At 38.9% G+C, this 20,200-nt stretch overlaps 1 protein-coding gene across 3 annotated transcripts in view; it reads left to right on the top strand.

The window, feature by feature from the left end:
* Positions 1-6,912: 6,912 nt before the first annotated feature.
* LOC112081373 (zinc finger protein ZFP2-like) overlaps positions 6,913-20,200 on the top strand; it is a 68,465-nt gene continuing 55,177 nt past the window's right edge. For 2 of the 3 annotated variants that reach the window (XM_070433833.1, XM_070433835.1), the window contains exon 1: positions 6,913-7,559. In XM_070433833.1, coding sequence (XP_070289934.1) covers positions 7,214-7,559 — 346 coding nt within the window. In that variant the 5' untranslated portion in view covers positions 6,913-7,213. Of the gene's footprint in view, positions 7,560-11,540; positions 11,657-20,200 lie in introns of those variants that run through there. The other variant, XM_070433836.1, reaches the window with a different exon arrangement.

Consider the following 20,200-nt stretch of genomic DNA (forward strand, 5'->3'; position numbering starts at 1 on the left):
CTACACTGGAGCATGTAAGCTTTCTCCGTGTGTTCCTCATTGCAGTTTTATTTCCCTACCAGCAAAACTATTTTCAGCAGTGGAGCAGTGGTGTTGTCTCGCTGTTGGGCAGTCTCTGGGTCTGTCCCTGAAGACGTTCCCGCTGTCAGAGTTGAGAAGTCTGCTCTCCTTGCAAATACACACAGAGTATGTCTGTTAAAACAAGAACCTAAATGAAACCTCCACATGATAAAACGTCTATCCTATGAAGTTTAAAATCTAGAACTAATCCACTCAATAAAGAGCAGAATGTTGTCACCAGAGGCTATAGTCCTTTGTAGGCTGGGTAAATCCATATTGGAATTCAATACATTTTACAAGCATCACCCTTATTTAAAAAAAGCTTTCCTTACATGTTGACTATGGAAAAGTGGTAAGAAGTGACTTCAAATAACTGAATGTAAAAACATATCATGAGATAACCAGACCCAGTCAAACGAGTGGACACAACCAACTCATTCAAGGTTTACAATTTTTATTGTTTACCCCATTTATCTACATTGTTTTTAGAATAATCGTGAAGAAATCAAAACTATGAAAATAAACGCATATGAATCATTTAGTAACCAAAAAAAAGTGTAAACAATTCAAATATATTTTAGATTTTTTCAAAAGTTACCACCTTGCCTTGATGACACTCTGCACACTCTGGCATTCTCTCAACCCAGCTCACCTGGAATGCTTTTCCAACAGTCTGAAGCAGTTCCCACATATGCTGAGCCACTTGTGGCTGACATTTTTTTTTCCCTTCACTCTGTCCCAACTCACCCAAACATCTCAATTGGGTGAGGTCAGGTTGATTTGAAGCCAGGTTATCTATGCCAGCACTCCATCACTCTCCCTTCTTGGTAAAATAGCCCTACACAGCCGGGTGTTGGGTCGTGTCCCTGTTGAAAAAACAAATGACTCAGTCCCACTAAGCGCAAAATCAGATGTATGCGTTATCGCTTCAGAACGCTTGGTAGCCAGAACAGGTGTGCTGCCTTTACCAAAATCATGTCCATCAATTTAATTACCACAGGTGGCACTCCAAACAAGTATGTAAAACATCTCAAACGATGATTCATTGAAACAGGATGCCACCTTAGGTCAATTTCAAGTCTCCAGCAGCAAAGGAGTCTGAATACTTATGTAAACAAGTATATTCTGTTATTGATTTTATAAAATTTAAAAAATATTCTCCAAACTATTTTCTCTTTTCCATTACGGGGGTATTGTGTTAGACTGATGAGGAATTTTTATTTATTTTCGAGATCAATGTAGAACTAAGGCTGTAACGTAACAAAATGTGAAAGATTTAAGTGACAAAAAAAGGGGTAAACTAAAACATGATAAAAATATAGATATAATTTTTACACTCTTAGATATCAGGACACTCAGAACAAACTCCTTTAGATTTCTGGGGAAACCCAATGACTATGGTTACTTGTTCCATGTTGGAATGTTATCTAATTACTATGGTTAACTTTGTTCCATTTTTGAATGTTACTCCAATGTGTATACTATGGTTACTGTTGATTCCATGTTGTGAATGTTACCAATGTTTACTATGGTTATCTGTTGTTCCATTGTGAAGGTACCAAATGTGTTACTATGGTTACTGCTGTTCACTGTTGCTGAATGTTATCCAATGTGTATTATTTTACTGTTTTCACATGTTGAATGTTATCCAATTGTTACTATGGTACTGTTGTTCACTTTGCTGAAAGTTATCCAGTGTGTTACTATGCGTACTGTTCCACTATGTGAGTTATCCAATGTGTACTATGTTACTGTTGTTCCCATGTTGTTGAATGTTAAACAAATACGTTACCATGTTACTGTGTCTCCATTGCTGTGAATGTTATCCAAGTGTTACTTGTTACTTGTGTTCCATTTTTCCATGTTGAATGTAAAATCCAATCCGTTACTATGGTACAGCGTATGGATAAATATTTTTGTTGATACTTCCATGGGTCTACATGCAAAATCAAATAGCAAAATTATCCTTGGTTTAACTTCTTTAAAACAGTACAATACAGGGGAAGCCTTCATGTTGTTCAGACCCTCAGACAGGGCTTAGACTGAATGGTAAAAACTATCTATACTTACATTACTCTGAGACTATTATCCTGGATCTAACATTACTCTGAGACTAGTTATCCTGATCAACATTACTCCAGACTAGTTATCCTGGGATTGTACCAATACTCCGAGACTAGTTATCGATCGTAACATCTTACATTCACTAAGACTATTACATGGGAATAGTTTAAACATTATGCAAAAAATCAAAACCTTTTTGCTTTGGCATTACTGAGTATTGTGATTAGCACTTATGGTATTATATAAGCATGATGGGGTATTGTTGATGCATATATGGGTATTTGATGGCATTAGGGGTATTTATGCATTTATGGGTATTGTTGGCATTATGGTATTTGATGCATTATGGGTATACTGTATGCATTATGGTATTTGATGGACATTAGGTATGTGATGCATTATCGGTATGTGATGGCATTAGGGTATTGAATGATTATGGGGTATTGTGATGCATTATGGGTATTGTGATAGCGCTAGGGGTCATTGTGATGGCATTATGGGTATTGTTGTAGATTGATGGAGGATTTCATGGCTCTTTATTCAGGAAGCCAGCAATCCGGCCTTAAAAGACATTAAACACCCAAATCCACCAGATGTGTGTATAAAACATTAATAGCAGTTCTATATAGCTCTCGTCCAAATTATCTATAATAAGAGAGAACGACGAGATCTTGGATAGGAAGATATATCAATTATGAAAATATTAATTTAAAAATCCAGGAAATTTAAAAACTTTAGCTTCTAGTCATACCTGGAGCTACAGTAGGTTGTAACGCCGAGTCATGCCAGTAGGCTACAGTAGTTGATATCTCTCGAGGTCATGCCAGTAGGCTACAGTAGGTTGTATCATCTCTAGGTCATGCATAGCTACAGAGTTTTTATCTCTCTAGGTCATGCCATAGGCAATTACCAGTAGTTGAACTCTCTAGGATCATGCAGAGTATACATAGGTTGAACTTCTCTAGTCATTGCCAGTAGGTACAGTAGATTTATTCCTAGTCATGCCAGTAGAACAGTAGCTACGTAGTCTGTAAACTCTAGTCATGCCATGACTACAGTAGGTTGTATCTCTCTAAGGTCATGCCAGTAGGCTACAGTAGGTTGTACTCTCTAGTCATGCCAGTAGCTACAGTAGGCTGTAACTCTCTAGGTCATGCCAGTAGGTTACAGTGGTTTAACTCTCTAGGCAGTGCCAGTATTACAGTAGATTGTATCTCTCTTAGTCATGCCAGTAGGCACAGTAGTTGTAAACTCTCTAGGTCATGCCAGTAGCGTACAGTAGGTGTATCTCTCTAGTCATGCCAGTAGGCTACAGTAGGTTGTAACTCTCTAGGTCATGCCAGTGGGTTACGTAGTTGTTAAACTCTCTAGGTCATGCCAGTACACAAGTAGGTTGTATCTCTCTAGTCATGCCAGTAGGTACATAGTTGTTTCTCTCATAGGTCATGCCAGTACGTACATAGGTTGTATCTCTTAGTCATGCCAGTACACAAGGTGAACTCTCTTGGGTCAGCATAGGTTACAGTAGTTTATCTCTCTAGTCATGCCAGTTAGGTTACAGTATTTGTACTCTCAGGTCAAATTGCCAGTAGGCTACGAGTAGTGCTATCTCTCTAGGTCATGCCAGTAGGTACAGTAGGGTTTATATCCCTCTAGGTCAGCCAGTAGTACAGCTTGTATCAAGTGGAAACAATTATCACCACAAATTTGGAAACGGAACAGAGAAAAACAAGGTAGCTGCCCGTCTCTTGTCGATCTATTTTAGACCATAATCAGTCATCATCCTGGTGGACCGTTGAAATATTGAAGAGCCAACTCTGATATACCCAAAGTTAAAAACGCAATTTAAGGGGTTAACTTACTGGTGGTTACTCCGATTCTCCTATCTCCTACCTCTCTTTATCTTGTCAATGACAAAATCTCCCTCCTTTCTTCACTCCAAAAACTGCTCCCCTCTATTCTTTTACTCGGGTAACTATCAATCTCCTCTTTCACTCTGAACGCGTCTTGCCTCTTTCACTATAAACGTCTTTTCTCTTCTTCACGTAGACAGCCTCCACCTCTACTTCTTTTTTTACCTGTGAAATCCCTCCCTTCCTCACTTCTTTCACGACAATGTTCGCCCCAGAGCTTCTTTCCTCTGTCACAGCACGATCCTCTTCTTTAACAAGAGGGGAGAGCTTTACTGACCTCATTTCGGGGATTTAGCTAGCTAGTATTCACCCTCTAGCGACTAGGCTAGTACTAACTATAACCAGCCAGCTACTATAGGCTGATAATACAATAATATACGTAATATTAATTAAATAGGTAAAAGTAGATACAGACTAGACGTGTTCTAAAACACAGTAGCTAATATACACCGAAAAGCGTATAAATAGCTTGAATCTTCGCTAGTGTTTGCTAGCAAGCTAAACCGATGGTTGACGAGCTTGTTTATGGAAGAACGTCCACTAGATTGATACTCACGCGCCACGTCGCCTGAAAACGCACATCGCCTCTGCTGACGGAGGGAAACGCATTGAGATCAATTTTTATTTTCAGACAAAGATTTTACATTGTAAGATTTAATAAATAATACTGTTATATTGAGACCATACAAAGGACAGGAATGTGTGATGATAGTGAATAAAAAATGTTCTACAGCACATTTAAGGCAGTTCATTAAGTCAAACTAAATCTATAATAATAGCAAAGCTACTGTAGGTCCTATACTGCTCCTACATGGTGTAACAAAATCATGTAGATTATATAACTGAACAGACCTAGGTCTATACTGCTCCTACATGGTGTAACAAATACAATCATGTAGATGCTATATAATAACAGACTAGTCTATACGGCTCCTACATGGTTAACAATACATCATTAGATGATATAATGAAACAGACTAGTCATATACTGCTCCTACATGGATTAACAAATACATCATTTAGATATATAATGAACAGACTATCTATACTGCTCCTACATGTGCTAACAATAACATCATGTAATGTATATACATAACAGACTAGGCTATACTGCTCCTACATGGTACAAATACATCATGTAGTATGTATATTAATGAACAAACTAGGTCATACTGCTCCCTACATGGGGAACAAACATCATGAGATTATATAATGAACAGACGTAGGTCATTACTGCTCCTACAATGTGTAACAATAACATCAATGTTGATGTATAATAACAAACTAGTCTATACTGCTCCTACATGGATGTAACACATACATCATGTAGATGTATATAATAACAGACGATCTGTACTGCCTCCTACATGGTGTAACAATACGATCATGTAGATTAATAAATGAACAACTAAGGTCTATACTGCTCCTACTGTAACAATACATTCATGTAATGTATATGAATAACAGAAACTAGTCTATACTGCTCCTACTGTGTTAACAATACATCTTGTAGATGTACATAATTAACAGACTAGGTCATACTCTCCTACATGGTGTAACAATACATCATGTAACTATATAAAGAACAGACACTAGTCTAGACGCCTCCTAATGTTCTACAGGTCTGAAGGTAGCATGTTGTTAATGGAGTGAGATGTGTTCTAGGTCTGGGCAGGTGTGAGTATTAACTGGAATGGAGGTGTTCTAGGGTGTTGGGCAGGTTGATATTTTGTCTCTTGTATAATAAGGGACTATCATTTGTCCCAACATCACAGGCCACAGACTTTGATGCAGTTAAAGACTTCCAAAAGTTTTTCTGCACTTTAAGATCAACTGAGTTTTAATTAATGGGGTGTCTCCCTGTGCACCTGCCAATGATAATCCTTTGAACGAGACAAGTTACCAGACAGGACATATTGCTAATGTTCTTCCCATTGGGCAGTGGTGGTGATGACGTCCTATTCGATGACGTCGTCCATTGGGATTCCCAAAAAAATAAGACCCTCTGGATTGATCACTGGAGTCAGATGTGAAGGAGGAGGTTGATCATCAGTAGTCAGATGTGAAGGAGGAGGTTGATCATCAGGAGTCAGATGTGAAGGAGGAGGTTGATCATCAATGAACCTCTAGGATTGTGGCTGGGCTGGCGTTTCCACTTCCAGCTTGGTCATATATTTTGATACATTGAATGTTGATATTGTGAATCTATGTTATATATTTGTACCTCCTGTTTCATGAAGTGATGTCACTAAGTACTGCCCCTATATATACAATGCATTCGGAAAGCATTCAGACCCCTTCACTTTTTCCACATTTTGTTACGTTACAGCCTTATTCTAAAATTGATTCAATCATTTTTTCCCCACATCAATCTACACAATACCCAATAATGACATCACAATACCCCATAAGACATCACATTGTCCCATAATGACATCACAATACCCCATAATGACAAAGCAAAAACAGGTAAATAAATGAAAAAATTTGATTTTCTTTAAAAAACAAGGACATTTCTAAGTGACGCCAAACTTTTGAATGGTAGTGTAAATCTACATGATGTATTGTTACACCATGTAGGAGCAGTATAGACCTAGTCTGTTCATTATATACATCTACATGATGTATTGTTACACCATGTAGGAGCAGTATGGACCTACAGTAGCTTGCTAATTATTTCGATTTAGTTTGACTTAATGAAACTGCCTTAAATGTGCTGTAGAAACCATTTTTTATTCGCACGAATCAATCAATACATTCCTGTCTTTGTATGTCTCTATATAATGGTATTATTTAATTAAATCCATGAACAATAATCTTTGTCTGAAAATAAAATATGATCCTCAACTGCGTTTCGCCTCCAGTCAGCAGACGGCGATGTGCGTCTTTCAGGCGATGCTGCCAGCGTGACGTATAATCTAGTGGACGGTTCTTCAGAAACAGCTCGTCACCCACCTCGGTAGCTTGCTAGACGACAAAGCCGAAAGATTCAAGCTATTTATACTCTTTCGGTGTATATTAGCTACTGTGTTTTAGACACACTTCTGTCGTATCTACTTGTTAACCTATATCATTTAATATTACGTTATTTTTTATTAGTCAGCTATAGTAGCTGGCTGGTTAAGTTAGAACTAGCCTAGTCGCTAATGATAGCTAGCTAGCTAACATCCCTGAACATGAGCTCCCTAAACTTCTTCCCTCTTGTTAAAGAAGAGGTGGTCTGCTGGACGGAGAAAGAAGCTCTGGGGCTGAACATTGTTGTGAAAGAGGAGAAGGAAGAAGAGGATGTCACAGTAAAACAAGAAGTAGAGGGTGAGGCTGTTACCGTGAAAGAAGAAGAGAAAGACGTTTCAGTGAAAGAAGAGGAAGACGCGTTCAGAGTGAAAGAGGAGGAAGATGTTACAGTAAAAGAAGAGGAGGAAGAGAAAGAGGGGGATGCAGTTTTTGGAGTGAAGAAGGAAGGGGAGATTACTGTCACATTGAAAGATGAAGAGGAGGAAATAGGAGATCTGATTAACACCAGTAAGTACCGCCTTGAATTTGTTTTTATCTTTGGATATTCCGAGTTGGCTCGTCAATACCTCTTCAACGGAGGGCCCAGGATGATGACTGATATGTCTAGAATCAGACGACGTAGAGAACAAGCTACCCCTTGTTTTCTCDGTTCCGTTTCCAAAAAGTGACTTAACATATATATTTGAGAAGGGTCTATCTGCTGACCGTAGACTGGGGGGCACGGCATGTAGTGATTTTCATGTAGTGATGATTTACTACCCACCGTGCCCCCCAATAGTGCCATGTGAGAGTTGGGTTGGCTACACCAAAGATTATGGATATACTGACAAGATGTCTCTCCGCCCTAACAAGGGGAGTCGTTGTCCACAAAGCGGCACTGTGGGTGGTCTAGCTCCGCCTATCCTGTCTTTGGATTGGTGGATTCATCTTATTATTGTAATCTATTGTTTATATTCTATGAGGGTTGTTGACGTCAACCGCCTGTATTCGGTTGGAGAGAGATGCTAAGCTACTAGCATGAATATGCATAGCGATCTGGAGACAACTCCTATAGTGTTTTTATCAAAGTTGTCGGTATGTCACGTGTCCACATAAAAACTTAAGCATTATGAAACTTCTGTTGGTTCAAGTAAACCTCACGTAGCAAATAAGCCATTCATTTTGTTGTTAACCAAATTCGACACTTTTCACATTGGGTTGATCATTGTTTCCACCTGGATACAACCTACTGTAGCCTACTGGCATGACCTAGAGAGATACAACCTACTGTAACCTACTGGCTTGACCTAAAGAGTTACAACCTACTGTAACCTACTGGCATGACCTAGAGAGTTACAACCTACTGTAACCTACTGGCATGACATAGAGAGTTACAACCTACTGTAGCCTACTGGCATGACCTAGAGATTTACAATCTACTGTATTCTACTGGCATGACCTAGAGAGTTACAACCTACTGTAACTTACTGGCATGACCTAGAGTGTTACACACCTACTGTAGCCTACTGGCATGACCTGGAGAGATACAACCTACTGTAACCTACTGGCATGACCTAGAGAGATACAACCTACTGTAACCTACTGGCATGACCTAGAGAGATACAACCTACTGTAGCCTACTGGCATGACCTAGAGAGTTACAACTACTGTAGCCTACTGGCATGACCTAGAGAGTTCAATCTACTGTAACCTACTGGCATGACCTAGAGAGATACAACCTACTGTACCTACTGGCATGACCTAGAGAGATACAACTACTGTAGCCTACTGGCATGACCTAGAGAGTTACAACCTACTGTACCTACTGGCATGACCTAGAGAGTTACAACTACTGTACCCTACTGGCATGACCTAGAGAGATACAACTACCTGTAACCTACAGGCATGACCTAGAGAGTTACAACCTACTGTAGTCTACTGGCATGACCTAGAGAGTTACAACCTACTGTAACCTACAGGCATGACCTAGAGAGTTACAACCTACTGTAGCCTACTGGCATGACCTAGAGAGTTACAACCTACTGTAGCCTACTGGTATGACCTAGAGAGATACAACCTACTGTAACCTACTGGCATGACCTAGAGAGATACAACCTGCTGTAGCCTACTGGTATGACCTAGAAAGCTAAAGTTTTGAAATTCCTGGATTTTAAATGAATGTTTTCCATAATAATGATAATATCTATCTTCCTATCCACATGTGGGATCCCTCTCTTTTGTCGTTCTCTCTACACCAATAACAGACAACTACTCTGGGACTCCCGATCACAGCTGGATGTGATACTGCCTGGATTCGAACCAGGGACTGTAGTGACGCCTCTTAGTGACGCCTCTTGCACTGAGATGCAGTGGCTTAGACCGCTGCGTCCGTGTGTGTGTGTGTTAACTATTTAACTGTACTAGAATGCTTCAAAGGCAGCAAAACATTTTTATATCGGTTATCGGTTTAGTTTTTTGGGCATGGAAAATATTGGCCAAAAATGTAATTTCGGTGCATCCCATTATTCTAAAATTGATTATATTATACTTTTTTCCCTCATCAATCTACACACAATACCCCATAATGACATCACAATACCCCATAATGCCAAAGCAAAAACAGGTTTAGATTTTTTGCAAATGTATTCAAACTATTCCTCATGATAACTAGTCTTAGTAATGTAAGTCTCAGATAGTTTTAACCCATTACATCAGATCTAAATGATAGTTTTACAGTCTAAGCCTTGTCTGAGGGTTATTCTAAGCTATATGGAATTGTTTTAAGATTTAAATAACATGAAGGGCTTCCCCTGTATTGTACTGTTTTAAGAAGGTTATACCAAGGATCATTTTACTATTTGATTTTGAACTGTAAGACCCATGGAAGTATCAACAAAAAAGATTTGTCCATACTGCTGTAACCCATAGTAACACATTGGATAACATTCACAACATGGAACAACAGTAACCATAGTAACACATTGGATAACATTCACAACATGGAACAAAGTAAAGCATAGTAAACATTGGATAACCATTCACAACATGGAACAACAGTAACCATAGTAAACACATTGGATAACATTCACAACATGGAACAACAGTCAACCATAGTAACACATTGGATAACATTCACAACATGGAAACAGTAACCATAGTAACACATTGGATAACATTCACAACATAGGATACATACAACAGATAACCATAGTAACACATTGGATAACATTCACAAACATGGAACAACAGTAACCATAGTAACACATTGGATAAATTCATTAACATGGAACAACAGTAACCATAGTAACATTGTTTCCCCCAGAACATCTAAAGGAAGTTTGTTCTGAAGTGTCTGTCTTATATCTAAGAGATGTAAAAAATTATATATCTATTTTTTACATGTTCTTTAACCCCCTTTTTTGGTCACTTAAGTCTTTCCACATTTTGTTACATTACAGCCTTATTCTACAATGTGATTAAATAAATAAAAATCCTCATCGGTCTACACACAATACCCCGTAATGACAAAGAGAAAATAGGTTTGGAGAAAATGTCAATTTTATTAAAAATAAAAAACAGAAATACCTTATTTACATAAGTATTCAGACCCTTTGCTATGAGACTTGAAATTGACCTCAGGTGCATCCTGTTTCCAATGATCATCGTTGAGATGTTTCTACAGCTTGATTTGACATGATTTGGAAAGGCACACACCTGTCTGGCTACCACAGCTTCTAAAGCGATACGCCATCCCGTCTGGTTTGCGCTTAGTGGGACTATCATTTGTTTTTCAACAGGACAGACCCAACACACCAGGCTGTGTAAGGGCTATTTGACCAAAAAGGAGAGTGATGGAGTGCTGGCCTTCACAATCACCTGACCTCAACCTAATTGAGATGGTTTGGGATGAGTTTGACCACAGAGTGAAGGAAAGCAGCCAAAAAGTGCTCAGCATATGTGGGAACTGCTTCAAGACTGTTGGAAAAGCATTCCAGGTGAAGCTGGTTGAGAGAATGCCAAGAGTGTGCAAAGCTGTCATCAAGGCAAGGGGTGGCTACTTTGAAAAATCTAAAAATATATTTAGAATTGTTTAACACTTTTTTGGTTACTACATGATTCCTTATGTGTTATTTCATAGTTTTGATGTCTTCACGATTATTCTACAATGTAGAAAATGGTAAACAAATAATTATAACCCTTGAATGAGTAGGTGTGTCCAAACGTTGACTGATACTGTATATCTCATGAATATTTTTACATTCAGTTACATGAAGTCACTTTCTTACCACTTCTTCTATAGTCAAACATGTAAGGAAAGCTTTCAAAAATGTATTGAATTCAAATGGATTTACCCAGCCTGCAAAAGCACTACAGCCACTCTGTGATGACCTGTTCTGCTCTTTTATTGAGGGATCTAGTCTAGATTAAACTTCATAGGAAGACAGTTTTATCATGTGGAGGTTTCATTTAGGTCGGTGTTTAACGACATACTCTGTGTGTCTTTGCAAGGAGAGAAACCAGACTCTCACTCTGACAGCGGGAAGAGTCATTCAGGGGAACCAGACCCAGAGATGCCCAAACCAGTGAGACACACACTGCTCCCACTGTGAAAATAGTTTTTGCTGGTTAGGGAACCTAAAACTGCATGAGAGGACACACACTGGAGAAAAGCCTTTCCAATGCTCCCAGTGTGGTAAGAGTTTTGCTGTGTTAGCTAACCTGAACAGGCACAGAAGAATACACAAAGGATAAAAGCCTTATCACTGTTCCCAATGTGGAAAGAGTTTTACTCAGATAGGGCACTTGAAAGCTCATGAGAGGATACACACAGGAGAAAAGCCTTACCAATGTTCCCAGTGTGAAAAGAGTTTTACCATTTTTTTTTTTTGGTTATTTTATCTTGGCATGTTAACTAACCTGAAAAGGCATGAGAGAATACACACAGGAGAAAAGCATTTTCTGCTCCCAGTGTAAAAATAGATTTTCACGAATGGCGTACCTTAAAGCTCATGAGAGGATACAGAGGAGAAAAGCCTTTCCAATGCTCCCAGTCTGGAAAGGGTTTCACCTGGTCAAGTAACCTGAAGGAGCATAAGAGGATAAACACGGTAAAAGTCCTACCACTGCTCTCTGTGCGGAAGAACATTCAGAGATCCTGAAATCAAATGAGAGAATAGAAAGGCTGTATTCTGACTTCTATTTTTGACTGAGAGTTTTTGTTTGTGCCACATGAAATCATATTGTGTATGATTACACCTGTCTATATAAGGTGCCACAGTTGACAATGCATGTCAGAGCAAACACCAAGCAATGAGGTCGAATAAGTTGTCCTTAGAGCTCCGAGACAGGATTGTGTCGAGGCACAGATCTGGGGAATGGTACCAAAAAATGTCATCCCCAAAGCCAACACCTTATTTGGCCGCCTTTCCTTCCAGTTCTCTGCTGCCAATGACTGGAACAAATTGCAAAAATCGCTGAAGTTGGAGACTTATCTCCCTCACTAACTTTAAGCATCAGCTATCTGAGCAGCTTACCAATCGCTGCAGCTGTACACAGCCCATCTTTAAATAGCCCATCCAACTGCCTACCTCATCCCCATATTTCTATTTACTTTTTTGCTCTTTTGCACACCAGTATTTCTACTTGCACATCATCATCTGCACATCTATCACTCCAGTGTTAATTTGCTAAATTGTAATTACTTCGCTACTATGGCCTATTTATTGCCTTACCTCCGTACTCCATTTGCACACACTGTATATAGATTTTTCTATTGTGTTATTGACTGTACGTTTGTTTATCCCACGTGTAACTCTGTGTTTTTGTTTTTGTTGCACTGCTTTGCTTTATCTTGGCCAGGTCGCAGTTGTAAATGAGAACTTGTTCTCAACTGGCCTACCTGGTTAAAAACTTCTTAGGGCTGAGATCCCGTTAACGGGATCGATATGACAACAGCCAGTGAAAGTGCAGGGCGCTAAATTCAAAACAACAGAAATCTCATAATAAAAATTCCTCAAACATACAAGTATCTTGTTGTTAATCCCACCACATTGTCCGATTTCAAATAGGCTTTACAGCGAAAGCACCACAAACGATTGTTAGGTCAGCCAGCACCTATTCACAGAAAAACACAGCCATTTTTCCAGCCAAAGAGTCGAGTCACAAAAATCAGAAATAGAGATAGAATGAATCACTAACCTTTGATGATCTTCATCAGATAACTCATAGGACTTGATGTTACACAATACATGTATGTTTTGTTTGATAAAGTTCATATTTATATAAAAAAATCTCAGTATACATTGGCGCTTTATGTTCAGTAGTTCCAAAAACATCCGGTGATTTTGCAGAGAGCCACAACAATTTACAGAAATAACTAATTATAAATGTTGATGAAAATACAAGTGTTATATATGGAAATATAGATAAACTTCTACTTAATGCAACCGCTGTGTCAGATTTCAAAAAAGCTTTACGGAAAAAGCAAACCATGCAATAATCTGAGTACGGCACTCAGAGACCCAACCAGCCAAAAAGATATCCGCCATATTGTGCAGTCAACAGAAGTCAAAAAAGTCAGAAATAACATTATAAATATTCACTTACCTTTGATGATCTTCATCAGAATTCACTCCCAGGAATCCCAGTTCCACAATAAATGTTTGATTTGTTCGATAATGTCCATAATTTATGTCCAAATAGCTACTTTTGTTAGCGCCTTTGGTAAACAAATTAAAACTCAAGAAGCGCGTTCACTAGTTGCAGACGAAATGTCAAAAAGTTCCGTTACAGTCCGTATAAACATGTCAAACGATGTATAGAATCAATCTTTTTCAGAAAAAATATATTTTCAGAAAAGCAAATGGAACGGGAGCTACCTCTCATGTGAATGCACGTGACTAGCTTGTGGCTGCTGGCAGACCTTTGACTCATTCCCCTCTCATTCAGCCCCCCTTCCACATCTAGTGGAAGCCTTAGAAAGTGCAACATGACCAATATCCCACTGTATCTTCAATAGGGGCTGAGTTGAAAATCGACCAACCTCAGATTTCCCACTTCCTGGTTGGATTTCTTCTCAGGTTTTTGCCTGCCATATGAGTTCTGTTATACTCACAGACATCATTCAAACAGTTTTAGAAACTTCAATTTTTTTCCCATCCAAATATACTAATAATATGCATATATTAGCAACTGGGACTGATGAGCAGGCAGTTTACTCTGGGCACCTTATTCATCCAAGCTACTCAATACTGCCCCCAGCCATAAGAAGTTAAATAAAGGTGAAATTAAAAATCATACATTTATTGACAACACCCAAATGGATTCTGTCATTAACGCGGTTCTTCAATAATTACACATAATACTTAATACTGTAGCTGTTTAGTTAGTCACATGTTCATCTATCATCAGCTGATCCAGGAAAAAAAAATCTGAATTCCAGTCAAATGACAAACATCACGACATGCAACAACAACCAAAGTGCTTCTTCATTCATTACTCTGGTAAAGACAGTTATGCCGTGCTCCACGTTGGATCCAACATCCCTAACAAATTGATGTTTATAATCTGTTATTGTCTGCTTGATTAGACAAAGTCTTCTGGCACACTGCTTAGATTTTCAACAACATGAATAACTTATTTCTAGTCTACAATCTTAGATGTTACTACTAATGTCAACTTTTAGACAAAATATGACTTGTTGCTCATTTTAAGACAATTGTCAAATAATTTWAACATTCATTACAGACATCAATTGTTGTACAACATCATGGCTATGCTGTTGGCATCACCTTTTACAGTGAATTACCGCTGTTGTGGGCCTTTAATCATCTGTCTGACTTTGTTGTTCACACAGGAGAGAGACGGGACTATCGTGGATCCTCTGGGGAGCCTCAACAACCTCATGATGCTGAAGAGGCAGAGAAGAGTCTCTGCAGATCAGAACACCTCAAGAAACACCAGCAGAGACCCACAGGGAAGAGAACTCACTGCTGCTCTGACTGTGGGAAGAGATTCACCTCATCAGCAGGCATTAAAATTCATCAGAGGATCCACACAGGAGAGAAATCTTATAGCTGTGATCAATGTGGGAAGATTTTTACTCAGTCAACCAGCCTGATATCACACCAGAGAATACACACAGGAGAGAAACCTTATAGATGTGGTAATGTGGGAAGAGTTTTTAGTCGATCTGGCTCTCTAAACTGTACACCAGAGAACACACACAGGGAGAGAGACCTTTATGCTGTGATCAAGTGTGGGAGAGATGTACTACATCTGGCCAGCTGACCATTACAACAGAGAAACACACACAGGAGAGAACCTTATAGCTGTGTTTCAATGTGGGAAGAGCTATACTCAGTCAACCAGCCTGATATCACACCAGAGAATACACACAGGGAGAGAAATCTTATAGCTGTGGTCAATGTGGGAAGAGGTTTTGGTCAGTCTAGCATCTGACTCTACACCAGAGAATACACACAGGAGAGAACCTTATAGCTGGTGGTCAATGTGGGAAGAGTTTTGGTCAATCTGCCATCTGACTCTACACAGAGAATACACACAGGAGAGAAACCGTTATAGCTTGTGATCAATGTGGGAGCGATGTACTACATCTGGCTCTCTGACTCTACACCAGAGAACCACACACAGGAGAGAAACCTATAGCTGTGGTCCAATGTGGAATTGAGTTTGGTCAATCTGGCCAGCTGACATTACACCAGAGAACACACACATGGAGAAGAATCTTACAGCGTGTGGATCAATGGTGGGGAAGAGGATGTACTACATCGGCTCTCTGACTCTACACGCAGAAATACACACAGGAGAGAAACCTTACATCTGGTGGTCAATGTGGGAAGAGTTTTGGTCGATCTTGCCATCTGACTCTACACCAGAGATACACACAGGAGAGAAACCTTATAGCTGTGTGGTCAATGTGGGAAGAGGTTTTGGTCATCTGGGCCACCTGAACAATGCACCAGAGAATACACAGCGGAGAGAGAAACCTTACAGCTGTGGTAATGTGGAAGAGTTTGTGGTCGGTCTGGCCAGCTGACATCACACCAGAGAATACACACAGGAGAGAACCTGATGAGCTGTGGTCATGTGGGGAAGAGTTTACCTACATCTGGCTCTTGACTCTACATCAGAGAACACACACAGGAGGAAATCTTATAGCTGTGCTCAATTGTTAAGAGATACTTGATAAAAGATGCTCTGATCAAACATCAGAAAATACACGAAGGAGTTGTTTCGTGATTATCAGTGAATTTATGTCCAATGTAATGTTTTACATTTAGTATGATTTTTAAGGAATTTTCACAATGTAGAACCTAAACGTTTGCCCATTCAATTGATTCAGCGTGATATGGATATTAGCCTTTAAAAATATTATATATATAATATATGATGATTGTGGCAGATGTTTGTTGTATATAGTACATTTTGTTTTCAATTATCAACAACTGTTTCTGCAATTTGACTATGATTTGGACACGTTAAAACTGTGACATTGGGGATATCCCACCTAGCAAAATGTGTGTTGAAAATAAGACTATGCCCGAGGTACAATATAAGTTTGGTTTTAGTTGAAAGTGAAAGTTGAAAAGAATGACAATTTAATGTTCAATGTACTTGGCAGCCTATACACATGGTCGCAGTAGTAACTGAACTGAGGTATAATCCGCGAGAGGACAACTTCCTGTGGAAGTAAATTCGCAATAAAGTATGTAATGGATTAATCATGTATGAACATACAAGGGCTGCTGGAGCGGCGGAAAGGTTAATTCTTGTTAATCTACTGCACTGTCTGATTTACAGTAGCTATTCCATGCGAAAAACATGCCATGCGATTGTTTGAGGATAGCGCCCCACATCAAAATCTTTTTCCACTGCACAGGCTTCATGCATTCACAATTAACCGATTAAATATTCACTTAACTTTTTGAAAAATCTTTCTCTCTGATTTGTTATCCAAGAGTCCCAGCTATAAAGTAAGTGTCGTTTTGTTTAGTTTAATAATCCTTCTTTATATCCCCAAAAGTCTGTTTAAAGTTGGCGCCATCGCTTTGAGTAATCACTCGTTCAACATGCAGAGAAAGGAATCTGAAAATCACCCTAACTTTGTTTCAACAAGTCAAAATGCGATTCTATTTTACTCCTCAGACACCCTAAAATGTAATCAAAACTATAATATTATATTTTGGAAGAAGTATGGTTCAATAGAAGCCGCTTTAAATTTTAAGCAGGTGGGCGTAATTTCCTTTGTCCAAGACTGTGTCCCTTCTACTAAAAACTGATATTTCTTATTCGTTTTTTTTGAAGTTACAAGCTGAAACCTTGAACATAGACTTGCTTGACACGCGCGGTGGAAGCCATAGGCATTACGCATGCAGGGGAGCTTTTTTCAATATGACTTTCTCTTTTTGCAGGATGGTTTTCTGGAAAAAAACAATTCTGGTTGGTTTTTCTTTGGATTTTTTCTCCCACCATTATCTATTATGGTTATATTTCTTCTACATTATTTTAGCATTTCTAAACCTCAAAGTGTTTTCTTTCCATAATGGTACCAATTATATGGGCATATCCTGGCCTTCAGGGCTGAGCTACAGGCAGTTTTACTTTGGGCAAGCAAAATAATGTATTGAGACCTATAACACAATTGGATATGGCAGCGAAATTCAAAGACACCACCCGGAATTGTTTTGGACTCCTAGGCTTGTAATTGAAAAGCTAATGGGTTCTATGTAATCTCCAGCTCCAGTTGCAATTCCTATAGCTTCCACTAGATGTCACCAGTCTTTGTTTCATTGTTTTCAGCTTGTTTCTTCAAAAACGAGCAAGAATTTGACGTTTTTGGTACAAAGACTCCCGGTACAATATCAGTCTGTTGGCGCGCGATGAAGAGGACGCGCGCTGCTAATTTTACTTTCTATTGAAGCAATACTTCTTTTCTGTAATTTAAATGTTATAGTTTTATTATATTTTTAGGATACCTGAGATTAAATAGAGACGTAGTTTGACTTGTTTATACAAAGTTTAGGCGGTAGCTTTTTGGACTCCTTTGTCTGCACGTTGAATTAGTGGATTACTGAAATCGATGGCGCAACTGAACTGACTTATAATCATGTTGTAGCTGGGAACTCTTGGGATTGCAAACAGGAAGATTTTCAAGATATAATGATTTATTTAATCGCTTTATTTCTGTGATTTTTATGAAGCCTGTTGCGGTTAAAAATATGTTGTGGGGGCCGTCCTCAAACACTCGCATGGTTTCGTTGTAAAGCCTATTGTAAATCGGACAATGCAGTTAAGATTAAGCAATAATTTAAAGATACTTGTATGTTCATAAATTGTTAAATATTATGATTAATTTATATTTGAATTGCGCGCCCTCACAATTTCAACACCGGATTGTTGTTGACGAGGTGACCCGCTAGCGGGAGGCTTATTAAGGGGGAAGGTGTTACAGGCTTTGGTTTTTTTCCATTATGTTTTCTTGCTGGGGAACGTAACAACAAACAATGTAGTAACAAGCTGAATATTTTGGGTTGGATATTGCCCTCAATTGTTCATATTTTAATCAATCGCATTTCCTTAGATTGTTCATTAGTCCTTTCAGTTGTTAATCTTCTTCTGTATTTTTTCCTCTTATGTTTTGTTGTGGTAAATATTTGTTTATTTTCATTGTTTTTTTCCTGTGGAAGCCATTGTGTGCATCATGTCTGAAATGTTGCTGTATAAATAAAGCTTGATTTGACCATATTTGTACAACAAATGAACCATGACCAACCAAATTACAGACTCTTGCTAAACCTGACAAATATGGCAAAAGCAAAACATCTTAAGTATGAAAAACGTTAATTTCGTATATCTTCCACTATGTAAAATAGTGGCATGGTATGTAAGTTTAATATCACTTTTCCAACAACCTAGTTCATTTGTTGAAAATTAAAATATTTGAAATCAGCAATACTCCAAAGGATTCAACTACCTTGAAAACTGAAACACAAATGGTCAAACCGATAATCCCACTTTTCAGCCTGCTGAAGGTGTGGTGGAGTGGTAAACACCACCCCGGCTCTTACGGATATGCATGACGGTGGACCAATCACGCTCTGCATTAGAGATGGAGTGGGTAACCACCTCCCTGGCTCCTAACCAGGTGGCTTGAGGTGGTTCCACAGCTCTGCTTATCGTCATGTTCTGTGGCTTGCGTTCCATTTCTTGACTGCCCCTGCAACCACAAGCAAACACATTTAGTCATATTATATAAAACACTCAGGGCCGGTTTTCACAGTACAAGGGCTTAAGCTTAGTCCAGACCAAATGCTTGTTTGAGCTGTCTTAACTCAAAGCGACTTTGCAACAGACTTATCTTAATAGTGGTAGATTTAGCCCTGTTCTGGACAACAAAACCGATTGGCAGAGGGAGGATGTAGAAGCTACTTTAAGACTAAATAAAAGCTTAAATTAAATCTTTCAAAAGAGGAGGGTTTAATTTTCTGCTTCGGTGCTGTTTGTGAGGGACCTGGACTATGTGGAATGTCTAAATGAAGACCAACAATGCAATACAGAGGCCAGACCAGTACTGGTGGATAGGAGTCTCCATTTATATTACTTTGAGACGCTTTCTTGTACAAGGAAAATGCATTGGGCAGATATATCTTGCTTGAGCGTCGCTTTCCTCTCTGTCTCAAAGAGGAAACGGCCTTTACCCAATTCTCTCCAACTTCTGATTCACTTTGAGGTTTTTTGGCATCTGGAATGCTTTCCATCGTGAAACTGGTGATTTGTTTTGTTTAATTGTTCACAAGTCTGCTGTGCCATTTGTGAACTGAGGAGTCTTTACATCAAGTTTCCTGATGCTGCTGGTAAGCCAAACTATAAAGTTGCAGGGCATTTGTGAACTGAGGAGTCTTTACACTCAAGTTTCCTGAATGCTGCTGGTTAAGCCAACTATAAATGCATTCTATGAATAGAGTATATTAGGGTGAGAAACATGGTCTATCTAAAGTTCTGCATGTAAATATGGTCTACTAATAGTTACTACATAGTAATATGGTCTACTAATCAGTTACTACATAGTAAATGGTCTACTAATATGTTACTCCAATAGTACTGGTCTACTATAGTTACTACATAGTAATCTGGTCTACTAATAGTTT

This window comes from Salvelinus sp. IW2-2015, linkage group LG21, assembly GCF_002910315.2.
Source record: "Salvelinus sp. IW2-2015 linkage group LG21, ASM291031v2, whole genome shotgun sequence".
NCBI lineage: Eukaryota > Metazoa > Chordata > Actinopteri > Salmoniformes > Salmonidae > Salvelinus > Salvelinus sp. IW2-2015.